This window comes from Dermacentor variabilis, chromosome 5, assembly GCF_050947875.1.
Source record: "Dermacentor variabilis isolate Ectoservices chromosome 5, ASM5094787v1, whole genome shotgun sequence".
NCBI classification, from domain to species: Eukaryota; Metazoa; Arthropoda; class Arachnida; order Ixodida; family Ixodidae; genus Dermacentor; species Dermacentor variabilis.
The window spans coordinates 75,470,215-75,493,024 of record NC_134572.1 but is presented as its reverse complement, the minus strand read 5'-3'; the positions used below and the strand labels follow the sequence as shown (position 1 = coordinate 75,493,024).

General features: G+C 44.3%; 1 protein-coding gene and 1 non-coding gene across 2 annotated transcripts; one reads left to right on the top strand and one right to left on the bottom strand.

Moving 5' to 3' along the window:
- Positions 1-612: 612 nt before the first annotated feature.
- On the bottom strand, positions 613-17,767 carry LOC142582815 (uncharacterized). Its single transcript, XM_075692873.1, has 4 exons — positions 17,276-17,767; positions 10,716-10,998; positions 8,974-10,210; positions 613-2,732 (listed from the first exon to the last, which is right to left on the bottom strand). The coding sequence occupies exons 1-4, from the start codon at positions 17,400-17,402 to the stop codon at positions 1,146-1,148; spliced, it is 3,234 nt and encodes a 1,077-aa protein (XP_075548988.1). The 5' UTR covers positions 17,403-17,767; the 3' UTR covers positions 613-1,145.
- A 450-nt stretch (positions 17,768-18,217) lies between these two features.
- LOC142583815 (U12 minor spliceosomal RNA) lies at positions 18,218-18,372 on the top strand. Its single transcript, XR_012828660.1, has one exon. It is a non-coding gene; the product is annotated as a U12 minor spliceosomal RNA (small nuclear RNA).
- The last annotated feature ends 4,438 nt before the right edge of the window (positions 18,373-22,810 follow it).

Sequence of the window (22,810 nt, the reverse complement as noted above, 5' to 3'; positions counted from 1 at the left end):
AAGATTCCACTTCCACCCTTTTTTGAGAAGTTTGCTTGCTGCAGACACTGAACCACTATAAACAAATCCTGTTATCATTATCAGGCTTGCTATACTTGGCTTCACTGTATGTTTGCGCCCATGTTGAAAGATTACGGACACATATTTTCAAAATTTTACAGACCCTTCTACATGCTCCTTGCACTTACACTTCGCAACTTCGAAGGTTGTGAAACAATTAGACATTCTAATTTGATACCAAAGTTGCTCTCAAAATGGTGGACCTGGCATCATCGATGCTATCACGATGCAGAGAAAAATTTGCTGACATGTTGTGCAATTTGCTCGTTGTGCAAGGTTGCTCACAAAAGAAAATAAACAAAAGTGCTCCACATGCTTTTTCTAGCGGCGCTGATGTGCAGCAGCCACCGCGAATGCAGGAATGGGACAAGACAGTCTGTCATGACATCATGACCAAGACCCATCCACCACCTGGGCACCGATACCAAAACTGGTTCTGAGAAACAAGTATTATAGCAAATTCTTTAGGCTGCTCTAATGCTTGGGAGTATTCCTTTATAGAGTTGAGTGTTCTGAAATTCACTGAACGTGAAAATATGACAAGTCAAAAGATCACGTCAGCACTTGTTTAATGACAATAGAAAACAACCGCGTGCCGCTGTTCCGGAAAGGCTAAGACAACCTTGAAAGGTTGGGATGGGTGGAACACCTTCATGCGATGATAGCAAGTGTGACAAGTCTATAAAAAATCTTGTCTGTAACTGTCCCCGCTATGATGACTAGCGGCTTCATCTCTATGCCGCGTTATATCACTTGGACTCACGATCATTCTTGGTGACAGAGGTCCTTAGACCCTGGCCAGATGCATAGCAAGCTCAGAAAGCGACTTGTGCAGTGCAGCAGTTCCTGAAGTCAACAGACCTCAGCGACTGACTGACTAGCTTACATAGCATACCCTGAGTGTTTTCTCTCCTTTCTTTCTTCCCTCCCCCTTCTACAGGGTAGCAAGCTGAATGTGCATCTAGTTGACTTTCTTGCCTTTCCTTGCTCTAATCTCTCTCTCTCTCTTATGTACATAAGAGAGAGTTATGTACATAGTGCTTGCACACAACGTCTGCAACATATGTTAAGTTGCTGAACATGCATCACTGACCTGCTTCCGCACTTGCTGGAGTGCAAACATAGAGTATTTGAAAAACCTGATTTCCCTCACCCGAAGACTCTGCCGTGGCTTTTGGCACCACCTCATGTAAAGTTTCGTAGAGACCACCGTCGAGAGCAGATGGCTCTACGTAGATCATTTTCAGAACTTGTGCGTCATTGCCAGGAATTACTCCCTCGATGCTGATAATGGGCGAGCTCTGTGCAGGCAGCTCCACCGCTTGATCTTGAGAGTTTGTGTCCAGTGATGGAAGTTGCTGTGCTCCACTGTTCATAACAATGCCTTGAGCAGAACTCCATGCATTAATTGCAGATGCCATCCTTTCAGAATTAGTGTCAGCACCCACAATGTTCAAAAGCTCAGCTAGATCTTTGGGAGGGGAAGCCAGCTCTTCCAGCCGATTGTCCTCTGACAGAAAGTCTGCTGTTTCCTCTGCTACACTTGCAGACTCTGTACAAGAAGAAGATTTTGATGACTGGTGTAAGTTAGCAGAACATTCAGCTACTGAAACGTTTTTCCTAACCTTGGAGGAAACTAGCTTCATCCTAGAAGGCCTGCGGCACAGTACATTTGGCTTTGCCACTGGTTGCCGACATTTGTTTTTTATGCTAGTTGATAACACGGCTTCCTTTTTCTTTGTTTGCATTGTCACAATTTGTGCACAATCAGAAGGCTTGTCTGCTGCAAAGGTCAGCCATTTTGATGGCACAGTAAACACTGTGGTGGGTTCAAAGCCATCTATTTGCTCAGCATTATTAGAGTCTCCGCAACTGTTTTTTTCCACAAGTTCATCTGCAGACTCTGGAACAGCAAGCCTGTTTGCCAAGGAAAGTAGGTGTGATTCGGTGGGAGCTGCGGTATCTCTAGCACCTTGTGTAACGCTGTCAACTACGTGAACATCATCCAAGATGTCTGATGGTTTCGAGTAAATCACCTGTACCACCTGCTCACCCTCCTGTGCTGAAGGATTTTCTCCAAGCAGCTTGAATCTGTTCATGATGCCATGGTGAGCCAAGGAGTCTTTCCCACTTGGAGAAGCCTGGGCACTTCCTGAGCACGCAACCAAGGATGCATCTTCCGTGGAAGATACTGTTCCTTCTGCTTGCAGGTCAGGACTCGCACAACTGACACTACTATCCTGCGCTGCAGTCTCAGCAGACAAATTCACTTTAGCAGTGTTATCAGCATCGATACACGGACCTACCTCCCCTGCACTATCTGATACTGCATCCGTTCCTGGCTCCGTTAAATGGAAGTCTACAATGTCTGGGAGCTGGCGAATGTCGTCTATGTCCTCGACGCTGGGCAACGTGTCTCCGGTGGGAGAAGGTGGTTCCCTTAACGAAGCAACACCATCACCAATCGCATCAACGTGGCGCTTCAAAGTGGAACAACTCGGCAGCAAGAGCAGCCCAGATTGAGATATGAGGCGGTAGCCGCGTGGGGACAGCGTGTGCCACAGGAGGCAGCACTGCAGTGTCTCCTCTCGCCACCGGTGCTTGGTCTGGCCCAGACAACGGAGCTGCTCCTCTAGGAAAAGGCAGCGTGCATCACCACTGGCCACTCCTTCCTACATTAAAAAAAGAGACAGTTCTGGTTTCAGAAGGGAAAAGAAAGACATTCCTCACACAAACACATGTGAACATGTACACAATCAACCATAACAAATCATCAGTAGCATTAACAACACATCTTTCTGATAAGAAATTCCTGCTTGAAAAGAGCTAACGAGTGCTGGCTGATGTGCATGGTTTTTGTTCTCCATATGAAGCACTCTGGATATACTGACACAAAGTTATGGGCTTCCACACCACATAAAAATATAATATCAATCAATCAATCAATCAATCAATCAATCAATCAACTTTTATTTTCCAGAAACATCTGAACAGACTGTTTCTATGCCTGCTTTTCCAAGAGTGTTGCCAACTTTTTTTTTTAGCCTGTTGCTAAACCAATGCGAAGGAGTCCCCAAATTATCACTGAATTCTACTGCAATGTCACTAAAATTGTTGAGTGACTTTAACCCTTTCAGTGATACGGTTTTTTGAAAGGTGACGCACCTCCAGTGTCGGGCATTTTCTCTCACATATTATAAAACAAACAAAATAATTTATTTTTCGTTATGCAGATGAGAAAGAATTACACAGACGGCTCTTTTGGTATGGTCCTCGCAATTCTATCAGGTCAGTAACATGGTGGGAGAGAAATGCGAAAATGTACCAGCATGTCAGTAACACTGAAGAGGTTAAATAATGTAGCCTGTTGAACAATATAAAAGACACTAACATGATGTAGCACATCTACTGAAACATTTTACGTTCTTCCAATGTTCATGCATGTGATGCATGAACAGTCAATTTACCAGCATGCTGCGCAAAGCTCTAGCTTTACTAATATACAAAACTAGGGATGATAAAGAAAATTTTGCGTTTAGCTTCAGACTCTATGGTTACAAATCCAGCACCATTCAAGAGAATATGGGTAATTGCATTTTCTCAGCACGAAAATGTGTCTTGTAGAGGTTATGCCTAAATATCTTGAGGCACCCGTGAGAGAACTGAATTCTGGGGCACCTGCTTGTTCAGGTTGTTATCACAGCAATATCAATTACGTGACCCTACACAGGTTGAATACTGCATTGCCACCTCTTGTTTCAATTGAAAGCTGTGTGTAGAATTCATTTATCTGAGAGCCGTGAGAAACAAAAGTGGTGCATGAATATTTACGTGCACATTACATGAATGATCCCAGCCACTACACAACATGTACTATTTTCTACAGCTGACATGTCATATTATTCACCTGCTGTGTCCTAGATGCGACCAGAAAGTTAACTACAAATGGTAATTTAATTTACTGCTGTGCCTGCTAATGTTTACCAATCGAAGGTAATTAGTGAAACTGCAGCAACTGTAGTGTCAACACCCATTGTAACAGGTTTTGTAAAGAATAGGGAAACAAGCATTTTGTAAGTACTATGTGAAAGTGGTTCAGCTAACCACAATTTACAGCTTTCATCAGTGCAGAGCGCAGTTGCTTCATCAGGATCACAGAGTACATGTGCTGCCTTTCTAGAATGCACTATGAGGCGAAGTACGTTCTATAAAACAGTTTTTGAAGCAACTTTCTTAACATTCAAGTTGCTAATATGGTGCCAGATTTTTCTGTCGCTGGTTGCTAAATGGAAAAAGTTGTCACTTAAAGGGCCCCTGAAATGGTCCCGACAAATTTTGTAGACGCGTAGGGTACAGTTTAAGTAGAACATTCGCACCACAATTTAAGTGAAGCGTTGCGTATTAATGGAGCTACAAGCGATTACAAGTTACCCTCTTCCCTAGCCATGCTTTTCCTCCTTCCCTCGTTCACCGAGCAATCGGGGCTAAGCTCTGCCTTCATTGGTTCTGCGTCACGATGCGACGCCACATCGTCCACTTCCGGTTGTTTTGGAGCCCACCCCTGCCCATGCGAAACCTCTCTGCTAACTGCTTGGCCATCGACCCCAAGCGAGAGATATCGAAGCAGCGTGCGTTGCGAGCATTCTGTCGTAGCGCCAAACATGTCTGGTATTCCGGCAATCACACACTAGCAGAACGTTTAGACGGAACGGTGAAGGTATAAACTCAAGATGATGCAAGAACTTCAGCGTAGATGTACGTGAGCTGCCTGATCGGTCTCCACGGTCCAGCCACCCATTGGCGCAGAGCTTAACCAGCCAAAGAAAGAGCTAGTATTGCTCTAACCAAGTGTAAAACATTTTAAACATTTACAAAAACAATGTTTTAATGATTACACTCCTGCGAAAAATTTACACCAGCAGCAAAGAAGAATACATTTTGCTACTTCTACTGTGTCTAATTGAGCTCTATGCCACCAGGTGGCTGCACCGTGCAGACCATTCAAAATTGCGCTTCATTAATTCCCTGAAACGACACGCAAGGGGAAACGGCCAGGCCCTGTCCCCTTGCGCTTGCGTTTACCCTAATACCGGACTCGTGAAACGCTATTGCGTTAGTAATCTTCCGGTGTAAAGTGACGGCCGCAATAGCACAAATCTTGGCACCCATCGGATAGCGGCAGTCCAATGCGCTGCAGCCAGTCTGCTCGTCTAGTGGCTTGCAGAGGGACACAGTGTCGCCACAACACAACAAAGTCGAATCATAGCGCTCGCGAAAAGACAAACCGACACTGATGGCGGAGCTCTCGTCAAAGACGGAGCACGTTGTAACACAGGCAGACGACACTTGCTGTGTGCTAGAAGTGCTTAAGTGTACTGAAAAATTGTTCTTGTGCATTCTCTTTATGTTACTTTCTTTTTATAAAAACAAGTTAACATTCCAACTATTACAAACATCATTTGTTTACCGTAATTGGAAAAATTATTGATAACACGCCCTGGTCAGCCAATCGGATAGCTCGCCCCACTGACGTCATATGGGTAATTTCCGTCATATGGGTTAGGGGCGGCTTAAAATTCCGCCGAGCAGTGTGCTGTGATCGGCAGCAATGTGCATTTTTAAAACCTTATAATAGATTACATGCTTTATGCAGAGCACTTAGATATGTCAATTAATGATCAGAAGGGCCTACTCTAACGACTCAGTACGTTTGCAGAAAATCGTCAAAATCGTTTCAGGGTCCTTTTAACAGACCAAGTCGCCAAATCTAGCTACAAAATCACTAATGTGGCAGCACTGTTGCCAGATGGTTATAACCTGCTCGAGTGCTATGCTGATGAATAGGAATAAGCATAAAGCAACTACAGCAGACGCCGCTTAAACAGAACTCGAAGGGACAGAAGAAAGTGTTTCATTTATACCAAGGTTCGTTTAAACGAATGACACAAAAATCAAGAACTATCATTTTGTGAAAAGCATTGAGTTTTTTTATCTTACTGCGGTGAACAAACCGATGCTATTGTATTCTGATACAGATCTCATTGCTCATTCATCATTAATTAATGTCCATTATACTACCTGCAACCTCTAATGCCTTCTGTTCCAAAATGGGGCAGCTGTTAGGAAAATTGGTGCTGTGGGGATGTTTGAACCACTAGAACGGTACCTCTTCCATTTGTTCCTGTTGAGATGTACGCATCTGCATACAATCCTTCAAAAAGCTCGTGCTCCCAACAACATGTATCTTCTCTCTGTCCGTCATCTGTCACAATGGGGACTGTAGTATACGAAATTTTGCTGCACTTTGCAACTTTCATGACACAAATTTATGTAGCCAGTGTGAGTGCATTGAGCTCTCACTTTTTGTCTGGTGCTATCAAGAGGCACAGAACGTGACAACTAAGCAATGTGAATGCCGCATAGGAACCACTGACGCCACACCACTGCAATCGTTTGATGGACTGGATTCTATACAGTTCAGAATCACCATTTTACATCATAGGGTTGTTGGACAGTTGATGTTTTATGTAGTATTCTCACCACCCATGAAGAATGTATGGTTTGTTCCAGTTCTGTTCAAGCAGCGCTCACAGGAAAAGCGTTTCATTTAACTGAAGTTTGTTAACATTGTTCTTATGAGGGACAAACAAAAGTTGGTACCTTCATTTCGTTTAAACAAGTTTTGTTTAACTGGAGTCTGCTGTATGGTGAATGCATGGTGCCCTCTTTCCTGAACAAATGTGTCTAGCTCTTTCTCACCACAGTATTTCCTCTTTGTCTCACACGTACATGATTTGTTTTAACTTATCATACAGAAATAGAAAAGTCAAGGAAAATGAAAGTGGACGAAAAAACAACTTGCTGCCAGTGGAAGCCAAACCCATATCCTCCATATTACGCATGCGATGCTCCACCTTTGAGCTACGGCGACAGCTGTTCTCACGTTCACATTGTTTGGTATTTATCTGCGTGAAGATCTGACCCTGGAAGTGTTAATAGCGCGACTCATGGCCATAGTGGCAAATGTGGCACATCCTTTTGAGTGCTGGCTTCATGTACTAGTATGTTATATTTCAGAGCACACAGCTTGCCAATAAACCCTCATGTGCTACCTAATGGAATCAAACCTGCTGGAGCCAAGACCCTCACTATGCAATGAACGACAAAAGAGGGGGGGACCGAGGGGTCTGATTTTTGGTAGCCACATGCCATATGAAGCCAACAGATAATGAAGCCAAAGAAAACATGGGGGTTGTTTTTTTGCCTGCTTCCATGTGGAGGTGGTGCCCACATCACAGTGACATGTTCCTGCTCTATGCTGCACTCAAACAAAACCAGCAGCACCACGTCGCAACATGCACTTACATTATCTTTAATGATTGAAATAAGTACCTACGCAACTCAGAACTTATTTCACTACAATCAACAGCTAGATAAATAGAATTACCTTTTTGCCTACACAGAGTATGCAACTCTAAAAATATTGAAAACCTTCTTGTTTCATACAATGTGGATATATAGAACATCACAAAATTTTTGCACCAGGCCACCTGCTTTCCGTGCCTGCCTGCCATGTTCTTCACATCCACACCTTGCAAGACAGAAATGATGCAAAACTTAGAAATAGTTTAGGTGCTGGCAGGCAGTTTAACAGTGTTGTACATATGCAAGCACCAGCAATTACATTGGAATATTAGTGATACATGTATAAACTGCAGACAGACTTGACCAGCAAGTTCATATATAACGACCAATGACTGTGCTTGCCAGTGTCGGTGTGCTTTCAGTATTGCTTGTCTTCATGGACAAAGTTGGCACAATGAGTTAAATTCTTGGCTCACACTTGAGGCAGTGTTTGAAGGGGTCCTGAACTCTTTTCTAGCTAATCGTAGATAGCCTCACAATTAAAGGCTGTCATCTCATGAATCCCATGCTACAAAGAGTTTTCGAATGCTTCAACTAGAAGTGGAGTTACTGCACTGATACTTGGCTTTCTCTCTCTTTCAGTCTTCGCTAGCATGCTAGAAGCTAGAAGGCAGAGAAGACAAAAGGGGCAAAGCCCTGGCTAAACAGTGAGTGTCGTGGCAGTCAAAGGGCTCATCAAGGCTTCCCGTGGTGGCTGCGGTAGACTACACTACACAGCACGCTGCTGTCATATCAGAGGCTACGTGCAGCAGACGCAACTACGCAAAGTGCAAAAAAAAAAAAATGATTTTCTGGTCTTTCTTTGATCGCAGATATACACATGTTTCATTTATTTAAGTAAAAAATTAGGAATTGTGTGTTACTGAGAATGCTCTCGCGATCACGAAATCAGCTGATAGCGTTGACGGGCCAGCTGCTTTTGATGATGCTGCATGACGATGTTACAAAAGCAAGACCAAGCGATTTTTTACTGTGTTTGACAGTAGATTGCTGCATGCAGTATGCAGTAGATTGCTGTATGCAGTATGCTGCATACAGTTGATGCAGTAGATTGCTGCATGCAGTGCGGTAATATTCGGCTCACATGTTCACAGAAGCATTTACGGCAGATTGGCAAGGTTTTCTTACTATGTTGAAAAAGTGTTTCGGGCCCTTAGGGGTTGGGTCTTCAGTGCAAACAATTTTTTTACATCTTTATCTTTCAAGTCATGCTGCTGAGAATTTGTATATATATGTATATTTATGTGCTTACTTCAAACGATAACTTTTTTGTAATCTAGTTTGGTTCTAAATTTATGCAAGCTTCCTTTACTTAATTTTCTGGAAAAGCCTGCAAAAAGTTGGTTCCACAGATTTTGCTAAATGGGTGTCAATGGTATCTGCACTACCCTATAACAAGAGTTGGGAAACTTCTAAGTTGACAGTTCGAAAGAGTGTTTTTCTGGAAACACTACTACAACATGACAACATCCATCTTTGTTATCTTGCCTGGAACTGGGTGAGGCGCAGCTCCTTGATGAGGGTCTGGGCATGCTTGGCCTCCTGTCGTGCAGAAGACAGCTCCTGTTGTAGGCGTCGCTTATGGGTCTGCAGCTTGAGACACTTTCGCTGTAGCGTCTTGAGACGCTGACACAAGTGCCGCAGCCGTGGCCTGTTGAGCCGTGTCTGTGATGCCACCGTACGCACATGGAGCTTGCCGCCTGTTTCTGGATGGCTTGCAATCACCATCTTGTCAGGAGTCAAGAGCTGGCTCAGAGCCTTCGAACTGCCGGCAGATGTTAGGTATGAACTCGCTGAATGCCTCGACCTGCCTAAACACTTTGCAGTCATAAGAGAACTTGACTGAGCTGCTCTACATGCAGCAACTCGCTCTACCACAGGTGTAACACCACTTGAAGACCTTCTCGCATTCACCACTCTGCTTGCTATCGCTGCATTCTTCGGTGTCTTTAAATAGACTGGTCTCACTGTGTCAGTAGTAGCTGCTGAAGAGCATGTTGCCACTACCTTGCTTTCACTTGCATTCACTGACCTGCTTGTTAGCGGGGTTGCACAACTTGATACAGCATTTGATAGGAGCTTGGAACTCAGCAACAATCGTTTCAGTGCTTCCGGTTTAACCCCTGGAGGCACAACTGCCACCAGTTTTCGCTTACAGGAAGGCATTCTGGCCATGGAACTGTCTGCTAATCGCACCAAACGTTTCCCAGGCTCCACTGCCAGCCTTGATGTTGCACATGTTGGTGGCGTGCTCGTGGAGGTCACAATTGCTGGTGACGCCAGTGTGACACTAGTGGTCACACCCGATTGTGCCAACTTATCCTGTGCCACCATTTCACCTGCAATTCCCTCTTGATCAACCACCTTTGATGTGGGTGTGTCTGCAACTGGCTTCTGTGTACAAGGCACTGCACTCGATGTAGAAGACACACTTTGGATGTGCTGTCTCACAACAGCTGAAGCAGTTGGCACAGAAGCAGAAGACACCACCAACCCCTGGACTGGCTCTGAAATCCCGACACCTTTCGTGTGCACCACTCTGGATCGTGAATTCTGAGCAAAGGCACCAACTCTTTTCGATTTCCTGTTAGCAGCAGTCAATGAGGTGGCAGTCACTATATTGCCTGATGCTAGCTCCTCTGCTTTTTGCTGATCCACAGCACTCGAGACTTCACCTGTTCCTTGAGCATTCTCTGTCAAAATGCTTGATGTAGCACTCGCCAACCTAAAAAGAGAGTCAAATGGACAGCGTGACCTCAGTATCGAACACAAGACATCAACAGGCCCTGTTTACATCAACACACCACATAAGACTCATGCTGTTACCCTTTAATTATGCTCCCGAAATGAGTTGTCACTATTCAGAATGCTTCACAATGTACAGGCGAATCAGAATAGAAAAAAAAAAACGAATTCACCCATTTTCGTTCCCACACTAGCCACTGTTTCAAAGAGCAATGTGATTCATTCAAGGTGCATGAGCTTTAGGACTAGAGAGTGTTTAGCATCTATTTATTGCAATACCACATTGCACACTGAACACTGCAAATAGCAATTTCAAGTATAGCTGTGCATGAAATGTGCTCTACTCCATTTCTTCCCTTTGACGTTTCGTTTTGGCCTGCCTGTACACGCAGTGGGGCACACAATAGCAGAAAGAAAAGAAAGAAAATAACCCTCAATAGTGGCTTTAGTATTTATCCACACCACAAGCCATTTCCCAAACTCACCGTATTCTCTTGCGTCCCCGCCGTGACTTAGCGACACGTTCCTCAGTCCCCAAAGTTTTTGCCAGCTGCTGTGGCACATCCTTGCGCACAGGACTCTTGCTCTTTTGCGGCGATGACAGGCGACGTGTCTGCTGCATCTCAGGGGGGTATCCTGGGAATATGGACGGCACGGCATTCGGAAGGAGACGCCGCTTTTTGAGGTCCCGGCGGAAGTCCTCCTCACGGAAATGTAGACTGCATACTTTGCTCCGATCACTCGGCCGCCATGGCTCGTTACTCGTGCCTGCACTCATGGCCACCAGGTAAAGTTATCAGAAAAGCTTCACTCCAACCAGCCACATGAAAGCCATCAGCTATTTTGAATGTGGTCATTTTGCATTGCTTACTACAAGTGCGTGCACAGTGCTTCGGTATCCCTTTTTCATAGCCAATAGTTTTTTTGTGATTAAATTGAATGGAGGAAAAACATACACAAAGAAAAACAGCAGCACAGTTTCTTTGCTGACAACCAGGACACTGTTCTTAAATAGGCTGAAAGAGAGACAAAGCAGCGTACATTCATGGAGTAAGTAAAACATATAGGAATGTGCTTGCAGACATGCAATGCATGCGAAGGGTCAATTTACGCGGAGTGTTTTCCATATGCTGGTATAAGGTGGATATTGTTCCAGTTTGTGCAACTTTCTTGAGCCATACAATATGCAGTTTTAGATGTTGTATATGCAAAATTAGGGGATGCAAGCCACTGGGCTTACAACTACACAAAAAGGCATACAAAAGCGTGCAAGCCGGGTGTGGCACATTGCGTATGCAAAGGTCTTCTTGGGTACCCAAACCGATTTGCGTACACAAAAGCTAAAAGCTTTTGTCTACGCAAATCTGATCCATTCACTCTTTTCATAGAGGCACTGTTCTACCAGTGCTACATGCACTATATTATATGCAGTGTGTTTCAGCTAACTTTAGCCGGAGTTCAAAATTATGCCAGTGCACTCTAAGAAAATGCGACCAAATGCATGTTGCTCAATTTTGTATATAATGTGTCACTTTTTCTTTTTTTGTATATTGCATAATAGGATAATTAGCCAAGATTTTTTAACGAACTTCTGAAGAAATGAAGCTAGGAAAAAAAATCAATTATAAAGTTGCAGAGCGGTTTGCAAAACATGCGAGTGAACAGTTTCTGTCTTTCTATCAAGTATAAGTGTTTTTCAGCTTAGTGCGGATGCCCAAGAAATAAAAAAAAAAATGCCATGAGACATGCCCGCTTGCACGTCATGATTGCACTGCTCCCAAGTATTCTGCGCACTAACATAGCATTTAGCCAGGTGTGCTGCCACTGCGTCTGCTTATCGCTGGCGAAAATCACACAGCCAGAGCTTTCGTCACTGCCCTGTCACCTTTTAAGTGGCAGCATGCCCTGCTAGATGCTATGTTCATTTGTATGCAGATAGTTTGGGAGGGCTGCAATCATGGCTCGCAAGTGAGTATGCCACATGGTATTTTTTTAATTTTTTTTATTTCGCGGGCATCCACCATAAGCTGAAAAACACTAATACTTAATAGATAGAAAGTTAGAAACTGTCTAATCGGATGTTTTGCAAAGCGCTCTAGAACTATCTAATTGTAATTTTTTGCCTAACTTCATAGCTTCAGAAGTTGGTTAATTAATCTTGACTACTTATCTAATTAGGCAAAATACAAAGATAGCGTGACACACTACATACAAAAGTGAGCAACATGCATTTGGTCGCATCGTCTTAGAGTGCATCAGCATATTGTTAAACTCTGGCTAAAGTTAGCTGAAACACTGTATATTGTTATGAACAGGAAGCCCGACGCACAAATGTATGTATAACTATTTACATAGGAAAAAGTTAGTGGTAAACAAGTAGGCTGGTACAAAGGTCACATCTCCAGTAGACAGTTTGCCACTTTATCTTCGTCTCCCTCTAGCGTGCACGGTCCTGTTCAAATGCACCGTAACATAACCCCCAGGGGCTGGAGCGCCGTCCTGGTGCTTGTTAGAATGATAGCGAACTAGATGAACAGTATGGCATTAAGCGGGACATGTGGACGACGTCAGTTCGTAGCTGGGATGATGATGGCATGTCTTCAACAGGGCAATTTTGTAGTTTGTCACTTAATCAACGTAATACCCTATACGGCCTGGTATAGCATGACAGCAATTTTTCAGACAGCCAATGCAGTGAATTAAGAGTCGATAGAAGAACGAGATTTCCGGAAGAGAAGTCGAGGTTCCAGTGGTGACTGTCGTAGCGAGTCTTTTTGTGATGCCCGAGCCGCTGTAAGTGAATCATAGGCAATCTGGCGAGGCATACGAGCCCAACCAACGGCGTCATGAACATATTCCATGGTGTGTTGCGACACTGAAGGTAGCAGGGTGTCAAAAGGCAGAGTGGGATGGCGAGCAAACAAGAGGTAGAATGGCAAGAAACTGGTGGTATCCTGACGTGACGAATTGTATGCAAATGTCACATAGGGCAAAGTGCTGTCCCAATCACGATGGTCTGCTTAAACGTACATAGACAACATCTCTGTAAAGGTGCGATTTAGTCATTGAACCAGTCCGTTCATTTGTGGGTGATATGCGGCTGCGAGCTTGTGTTTGGTGGAGCAGGAACGAAGTATGTGTTCAACAATGTGGAAAGTTGGGCTAGTTGGTGATTAATCATCATATATATAAATAATCATCGTATATAAATATGAAGTATACGTTCTGAAATAAAATAGTTGCGAGTGCAGCGAGTGTCGTGTATTCTTGTGTGTCTTCGCCGTGTCCGTGCGCTACTTCACCAGCAAGGTATGATGATGTCTTCAACTTGGGACAGGAAATAGCAGCCACAATCTGTCAGCAGCTGCCTTGGCGCGCCATGGTGAAGAATTACGTCCTGAAGAAAAAAGTCTGCTACATCTGTAGCACAGCTGGTGGGCAGGGTACGTGTAATAGCATAGCGGGTGGCATAGTCTGTTGCAACGGCTATCCACTTGTTCCCTTTTATCGATGTGGGGAAGGAGCCAAGAAGGTCCATGCCGACGCGGAAGAAAGGCTCCGTAGGAACATTGATTGGATGAAGGTGGCCAGCAGGTTGCACAAATGGCCTCCTTCTACGCTGGCAGGAGTCGCAAGCCACAATGTAACGTCGTACAGAGCAGTAAAGGCCTGGCCAGAGGAAGCAACATCGAACTCTGTCGTAAGTGCGGGAGGTGCCAACGTGCCCGGCAGTGGGTGCGTCGTGGAGCTCAGCAAGAACAGTAGAATGGAGATGACGAGGGACAACTAGCAGCAAATCTGGTCCATCAGAGCTGATGTTGCACCGATAAAGAATGTCGTCATGGGGCACAAACATTCTGGTTGAGCAATCTGATTGTCCTGAAGTCAAGAACTCGATTAGCAACCACAGAGAGTTGTCCTTTCGCTGCTCAGTAACGATGTCATGAAAGTCTGAAAGGGACAGAAGGCAAGTGTTGGCATCTTGTTCGTCGTTGTCAGGAGGATCAACGGGATGACGAGACAAGCAGTCAGTGTCGAGATGTAAGCGGCTGGACATCTACATCACAATGAAAGAATACTCCTAAGTCTGAGTGTCCAGCGACCAAGGCGGCGAGTTGGGTCTTTCAGTGACGATAGCCAGCACAGGGCATAGTGGTCCACGATGACAGAAAATGCGCAGCCAAACAAGTAAGGGCGAAATTTAGCCATTGCCCACAGCAGAGCAAGGCACCCGTGCTCGGTGAAAGAAAAATTGCGCTCTGAAAAGGACAAGAGGCGACTAGCATAGGCAATAACGCGCTCAACTCCTTTTTGCTGTTGGGCGAGGACAGCACCTATGCCATGGCCACTGGCGTCTGTGCGAACTTGAGTTGGTGCAGATGGACCAAAGTGGCCTAGTATCAGAGGCGTTAACAAGCGGATGATGGTGTCAAAGGTGTCGGCTTGTTGGCGGCCCCAAAAGAACACCGTTTCCTTCTTGAGAAGGTCGTCAGTGGCCGGGCAATATCCGCAAAATTTTTAACAAACCGACGAAAATAGGAGCTTAAGCCCACGAGGTTGCACACATCTTTTGCTTAGCAGGGTACAGGAAAGTTCCTGACTGTGTGAATCTTATCAGGATCAGGATGTATACCAGTAGCACTGATAAGGTGGCCAATCAGTGCTACTGATAACAGTAGCACTGAAGTTGCTGGCAATAGTCACAATGATATGAGGCATGGCAACTGTGTGCAGCAGGAGCACATTGACATTAGGAGTCAGCACATAGTCACCGTCAGGAACAGATGGGAAGCACATGCTGTCAAAGTTATATAGATGGCAGCATTATACCACACTGTCAAAGTTATATACATGTTGCGAGAACTTCGAGGGACCCATTGGTTTTGGTTATGCACGAGCAAAGGATGTTCGGTCAGTTAGGAACTGGGCATGGTGCAAACTGATTGTAAGCCGACATTGGCGAGTTCTTGGCACAAAATAGCCTGAACAAGAGGAGCGCATGTATCATTGACAGGTGGGTACAGAGCTGCAGCACAGATGGCTTCCAGCTCATGGCGCACAATCTACGTCAGCTGCTCCGACGGCTTCTGCTACTGCCGTGCAGGAGGATCCTGTCGGTCTTCGCAAGATGATGTTGCAGCCTTATTGGGAAGCAGTACAAATGACTGGTAGACACGACGGCTTTTCACCAGCTCGAAATGCTTGCACTTCGTGATAACCTCATTAATCGAATTACAGTTCTTACAGATCAGTAGATTGAAGGCGTCATTGGCAATGCCTTTTAGGACATGCCCGACTTTTTCAGACTCTGGCATTTCAGTATCGGCCTTGTGGCAGAGCCCCAGCACATCTTGTATATAGGCAACGTAACCCTCAGTGGACATTTGAACTTGTGATGCCTACTCTTTCTTGGCGATGACATTCCGACCCAGTGGCTTTCCAAAGAGATCTCGCAGCTTCTGCTTGCAGATGTCCCATTCACTAAGTTCTGTTTCGCAATATTGAAACCACACTCATGCTGTTCCCGCCAAGTAAAAAATTATGTTCACCAGCATCACTGTGGGATCCCATTTGTTGTAACTGCTCACCCGCTCATACATCTCCAGCCAGTCGTCGATGTCAGCGCCATCAGCACCACGGAAGGTTCGTGGAGCACGCGGATGTGCGAGTACGAGAGTCAACGCGGGCGTTGCTGAACTAGGCACCGTCTTCTGCGACAACGATGAAGAACTAAAGCGGCGGCCACTGCGAATCTCCGTTCCGAGTCATTACACCACAACTCCACCAAATATTACATAGAGGAGGCCCGACGCACAAACGTAGGTATAATTATTTACAAAGTGCAGGCTGGTGCAAAGGTGACAGCTCCAGTAGACAGTCTACCACTGCCTCTCCCTCTTGTGCACACGTTCCTGTCCAAATGCACCATAAAAATGCATAAAATTCCTCCAGAACTCATCTCATGGTGGCTGTCAACGTTAATGTGACTAGCATTCAAGCAATGTAGTGACACATCATATTGCTGAAGATGCCTTTAATTACAATCTGTAGTGGTCATTCCGAGATTCTGATTGCTTCAGGTTCGTTACCAACTGCACAGATCGCATGCTTATGTGATAATCTGTGTTGAGCAAAGCTTTAATTGATGCTTGTGCAAATGCTAATGCTATCCAAAATGAAATGCTAATGATGGAAATTTTTGTACAAGATTACACAAATGAAATGTACTTTTATGCATTTCTCTGTGCCAGACTTCTTCCCTTCTTTGTCGCTCAGCACTCCTCACTCAGTGCACGCTCAAACAGGACAAGAGGCAAGAAGAACCAACCTCACTTAATGCATGCTCAAGTCCAAGTTTGTTCACTTCAATTCTTTTTGCAGACACAGCTGCTTCTGTAGCTGATTTCACTTTTTGCTCATTACCCTGCTCGTCTATTTGGGTACATATCCATTCTGTGGAATTGCCAAGAATGGGCACGCATCCAGCGGCACCTACTCAGTGGCCCAATTGTCTACTCGGTCACATATTTAGTGGCACAGAATGTTCTTGTTCCGTTTGTCTATTCGGGTAAGTACGTACTCATTTCAGAGCATTAACCAAGAATATGCACATAACCAATGGTACATACTCGGTCATCCAAGTCTTCCACTGCGGCACGTATTCATTGGCACATAACCAGTACCGCTGGATTTGTGCTCTTATCTTGGTTGTTTATTCGTGTACATACGCATGCTGAGGTACAGGCCAAGGATGGGGCACGCAACCAGTGGCTCAAGTTGTCACGTGATGGCGGTTGGATCGCAGCACACGAACTTGGGGTTAGTAATGCTAGCCGCATTAATTAGACACACCTATTTCAATTCGGAACCTTATTTCAAATGCACAGAGACAGTATCGAAACACTCAAGTTGTATGCGCTGTCACACAATGAAAGAATAGCAAACGAATTGTCGCAGCACTTGTCGTTTGACTACGGGAAAATAAGCAACGACATGCCACAAGTGCGCGAGACCAAGTGCGAGGCGGCGCTGCCCCATGTATTACCAGTGGCTTTGCGGGCAATCCGTCGTAGCCATTCGAAGCGAACCATCGTGACGGGAAACTCGTGAAACGAGCATGTCTTTGATGGGCCTGGGGTCGACTTGCAAAACGGTACGCAGCACTGCACCATGTCGCTGCACTTTCCGAAATCCTGGACGGCGCTTGTTTGCAAAAACCTCTTCAGTAGTGCCGATCGTCTATCTTGCGCGTAGCTGCCAGAAAATACATGACAGCAAACCACAAGCAAACTGCCTAGCCGCTCTTACGTCTCTGCCGGAGCAACGCAATGGCTACGCGTGCTCAGACCTGTTAACTACGTGGCTGGAACCATAGCTCTCAGCGTTTCAAACTATTCAGAAACTTCAGAAGCAGAAACTACAACATAAACAAACTCTACGGCAAAAAAAATATACGGAAAGCGCGAAACAGTGACAGCACTACAGAGTACGGACATTAGAGGCTATTCTGAATGGGGAGGATGAAAAGCGCCACTCGTAGAGTCTGTGGTTCGAACCAACAATAACTCATTTTCAAACCTCATAGGCCATGCTTTTGTATGCGAAATTTGCCGAAAACAATTGAAAAAGCCAGATATACGTTACGTTTGCCATGATTAATATTTTACTTTATTTTTTTGCGCGTTGTCAGTCTAAAAGATTATTTTTACAGACGAGCCAAGCAACATCTTAAGACAAATGAGGCGACTGCGATCGAATTGTAAGACGTTTTTAATACAGACATTCTCATTTATCTTGTTAAAATAAGTTATAAATAAGATGTTTATTAAAAGGTATAGGGCCACAAAGATTATAAAACAGAAAAGCTTAAAATAAATGAACATATATTTGATTTATAGAAGTAAACGTTTAGAAGATACAAAGCGCAACTTGTGCATTTAGCAGGGCTTTCACTAGTGAGTTGCATACGCTCGACCATTTGCTCTTCGTGCCTTAAACTAATGAGTAAGGAAAATAACGAGCCGGATTGACGCCCGGCTCAACCGTACTCGCAATACGGTCGGAATTTTTGTGGGGGCACAGGTCGTCCCAGGGGCGTCCCGCCTACTTTTGCGGGCTGCCCGGGTTGTAGCGATCTGCCCCAAAAAAACGCAATGCAAAGCTAAACTAGGAATGTCTGGACAAGTGCCTACGTGCGATAGAAGCGTTCGAAGGAATAGCAGCATACTAAGATCGTGCCTGAAACGTGTCGCACCGTGCCGTGAGTGCGGAGGTGCGCATAATAGCGCGAGCGTAAGACAACAATTCACAAAAATATAAACTAATTAGTGTCTTGGGAGAGCTGTAGCTTAAATGGCGAACTTGATGGCAGTTGCATTCATAACGCAGCCTCTTTTTCTTTTTTTTGATCTTGAAAGTCGCCTACTAATTCGAGATATTTCTACGCCAAATCCAGGCAATATCGAAACCGAGCTCCGCGGGAGCACAGGAAGGGCGGCCCGCTATCATATCAGACCAAAACGCCCGTGACAACAAGCGCGAGGAAGTTTGAAACCGAACGTGTGGTCTCGGCCAGTCGTGGCAGCCATATGTCGCGCTTTGACTGACAAGCATGCGTGTCAGCGTGTCGGGTCAGGACTTTCCGCGCCATGCTATCATTCGAACTTCACCCCACACTTCTTCCTTTATTTATTTCCTTAAAGAACCCACACGGGGCATTACATAAGAGGGTATTACGACATATTACATGTCTTTACTGGCCGTTGCAGTCTGACGCGCAGCGGGCCTTTCTCAGTCTCGATATTGCCTCGATTAAGCTTTGGAATTTGATGATAAATATCTTGAATTAGGTGCAATTAGGTGAGCATAAAAATGTCACTGACTCCAACTTTGCCATTTAGTCAGCAATAATTAATTAATTCTTTGTTAGTCTTCTGAAGCTCACATTATCAACAGCAAAATATGTCTGCCTCGCCTAGGAACTCGTCTGCAAGAAATGCCACATTTGCTGCCCTCATTACTTTTTTATAAAATAATCTGTACAGTTTAAAAAAGAAACCCTGTATGTACCAAAAAATAGAGATAAAGCATTTATTATGCACTTCCTTTTCCGTACAGTGTCATCAGCCGCATCTTTTTTCTTACGCATGCGTGCATGATCATCCTCATGGGCTGCACTGTTTTCACCAGGTTTCTCAGTTCAAATAAAAGGCTGTACGCACTACTATTCCAATATGTATACTGCAGTGGAGATGGATATATGGAATTAACGTTAAAGCATAGCCTAGTTAGTAATTCATTTTATGACAGGAATAGTGCTATAGAAGACGAACACAGATAAAAGCACATTTGCTTTTACCTCTCCTGATGTTTTAATTGCATTAATTTCTCCCATTCTTGCATGGATTGGCACAACTGTTCATCCATGCTCATGAATTACAGCATTCCTGTTTAATTGCTTTGCACTTACCTAGTTTACAGGGACAGGCAAAGTAGGCAAACTTAGGTTATACTTAGGCAAATGCAGGTTATAGTTTTTGAGGTGCTTCAATAAATAATGTGATAATATCTAACTGGCTTTAAAAGAGAACTGTTTCAAGGAATTGTTATAGCCGTGATTGATTAAAGTACGGCGCATACTTAAATCATTTACATTGTACAGTCGTACAATCATCATCTCTCTCAGTCATTGTTTGTGGACATCAATCAGGTCCATCGTAATGGATGCTCTCTTCTTGCCAATATTCCTGTATAATGCAAGTTGGAGAACATCGAAGTGAGCGCATCACTAGTGATCACTAAAAACTCGGCGGTATCAGTTAGCAGTGGTAACACAGAATTGCTCATCTTGCTACAGCTTGTTTGATACTGCTGACAGCACTCACGAGTGAGAGCTGCCTCAGTGACAGTAAAATAGGTGAATAATGTCACTAGGGACTTAAGCATACGAGCTTATAGTAGGCATAGTGAGTCACTCATTTTATTGCATTTCATTTGATATATATGATGTTATGTTATGCAAGACACTGAGAACCCTGAACTGCGCGTTGTATTTCACTTATGCTCACTCGACCATATAAGTTAGGTGTATTATGCAATGAAATGTTATCCATGAGTGTTTTAGTAGTATCGATGACAAGGTGTTTGATTGGAGGATGCGGATATCACAGTAGAATAGTGAATCGTATTCGCTAGCGACCGAAGCCTCTCGGCAATGGCCTAGTGATTATAATTGAATTGCTCTTTATTGTTCCATTTGATAGCCATGACCACATCGCATGTGTATAAGTACCTCAATTAACGTGTTAATGCTGATGTTCCCTCTAAATTAATTTCGAGAGTTGTCATCTGCTGTGTCGCTCTTATAATGAAGTACAGAAAATAAAAACAACCTCCAATAGTTGCCGTTAGTCACGTGGCAGGAAAATGACTGGTCTCTCACCTCGCTCATTCATTTTCAATGTGTTAACTCCTAATATGCTCGCAAATTTTCAGAAGTCTCGAAATTCAAAGGTTCTTGAATTCCATTATGCGTGGATTAAATTCACTGGCATTTGGATTATTTCGGCTGGCGTTTGGATTAAATTGACTGGTGCTTGGATTAAATTGAGTGGCGATCGGATTAAAATTACTGGCACTAGAATTAAATTCACTGGCAATTGGATTCAATTCACTGGCGCTCGGATTAAATTGACTGGCACTTGGATTAAATTGAGCGGGAAAACCTGTAGTTGGTTGCTTGTTGAAGCGTTAATTTGAATTCTGAATAAAGCTAAAGTACGCTGCCAAGGTGAAAATGGTGCTGCACAAGAACAGCCCATATATGCAAGAATACTCGAAAATATCCGTCACATCTCACTGGTGAAGAGAAGATGGGAACTTATTTTTTTCCGTTAGGAATCAACCTCTTTCCAACAAGTAAACGGAAACAACATTCTGAAAAAAAAAAAAAAAAACACCACTTTGCTTTTAAACTGGCTTTGTGTTAAAATTTAGAGGCACTCTGACACAATCACTCTAATACAAGAGACAGTCAATGTAAGAGCACTGCAGGGGAGCTCACATTTACAATATGACAGCAGGTTGCTGCATTTCAAGCATGCACAGTTAGACAGGCACATTTTGTACAGTCTGAAACAGTGCTTTATTGTAAATAGAAAAACGCACTTCAAAAAAACGACTAGCTAAGCCACCACTGCCAAGATGTCACACTGAGAGTGATGTAACGTTGAGCAACTACAGACATGTGATTCTGGCCGGTAAAAGGGAAGGAAATAAAAGAAAGCAATGTCAAGAGCACGGCCTCTCTCGCCATGTACATCAACAACAAACACGGTATGCCACACCGAGCAAACACAAACAAGATCCCACCCCTGATGTTGGGCCCAGAGTATGTGCACAGCCAAGAGGAAACACTGCAGAAACAACGGCGATGAGAGAGCAAACAGACAACGTCGATTGATGCAAGTATGGTTCACAGAGGAGGAGTGACGTGCATGTATAGCAAGGGTGGCGCACGAAGGCGGTGCTGATTGTATTGCATGTTTGTAACCCAGACACCAGTACTTGGCGGGAAGGTGTAGACCTTCCTATAAAATGCACGCTGCCGTCTGCTACTGTGTTGCAACTCACGAAACAGTTGAGCAGCACAGCAGTGTCTACGTCGTCTCGGTTGGAATAAAAATTACAGCCCCGTGGAGTGGAACCCCCAGCCGTCTGCTCTACACAGCAGGATTTTGTTTTTTTAAATTGGATACGCTGCGTAATGTTTACAATGTATGTGTGGGCCACAGAATTTAGGTAACCTAGGCAAGACTCACCTGCCTGAGGCAGAAATTTGAAAGTGGAACAAGCACTTGTTCACAAATTTGAGTGGTGCTGATACCAACAACTCGCCCAACATCAGAAACCAACAAAGGTGTTGGTATCTAGCTGGGCTAGATACCAACACAATGCGATGGCGGGCTAGTTGGTGTGAATCCATGAATACATTGTTTTGTGCTAAACAAAGTATTCATAAATACCAACACCTTTTGCAAATGTACACAGGTCACTTTTTCAAAATTTACTAGGCCTCCTGCCACATGCCTGTGCTCCAACCCTCTGGTGAAAGGACAATTCTCCCCATCTTCACCATTCACTTTTGGAGCTCGAGGCATGGCACAGGGCTCAGCAACAGTTCTTATCACATGCCAACTGGCCTGCATACATTTGATGAAAGTTGTACACATGAGATCAACCACATTCTCTATTCTTGCCGTTTCGCTAAAGGCTGAACCATGGGTGAAAAGATGAGAGTATAGATGGCAGTATATTACAAGTTTCACATTTGATTTTACAGGACCTCCAAGTTCTTGATCTCTAGAAACAACTGACAATGCTGCTAATTTTGGAGAGCATTCACTTACACAACCTCTTCTGTGCTTCCAAGATACCTGTGTCTTTGTAGCAATCATTGTATGACTTCTTATATGCACTGCTGCGCTCCTCATGCAACGCGTGATGCGTTTGTGCACAACGTAGCTTATGCGTTGCACTACCAGTGTAGGGGCACATGAGACAAGCACACTTCGTTCACACA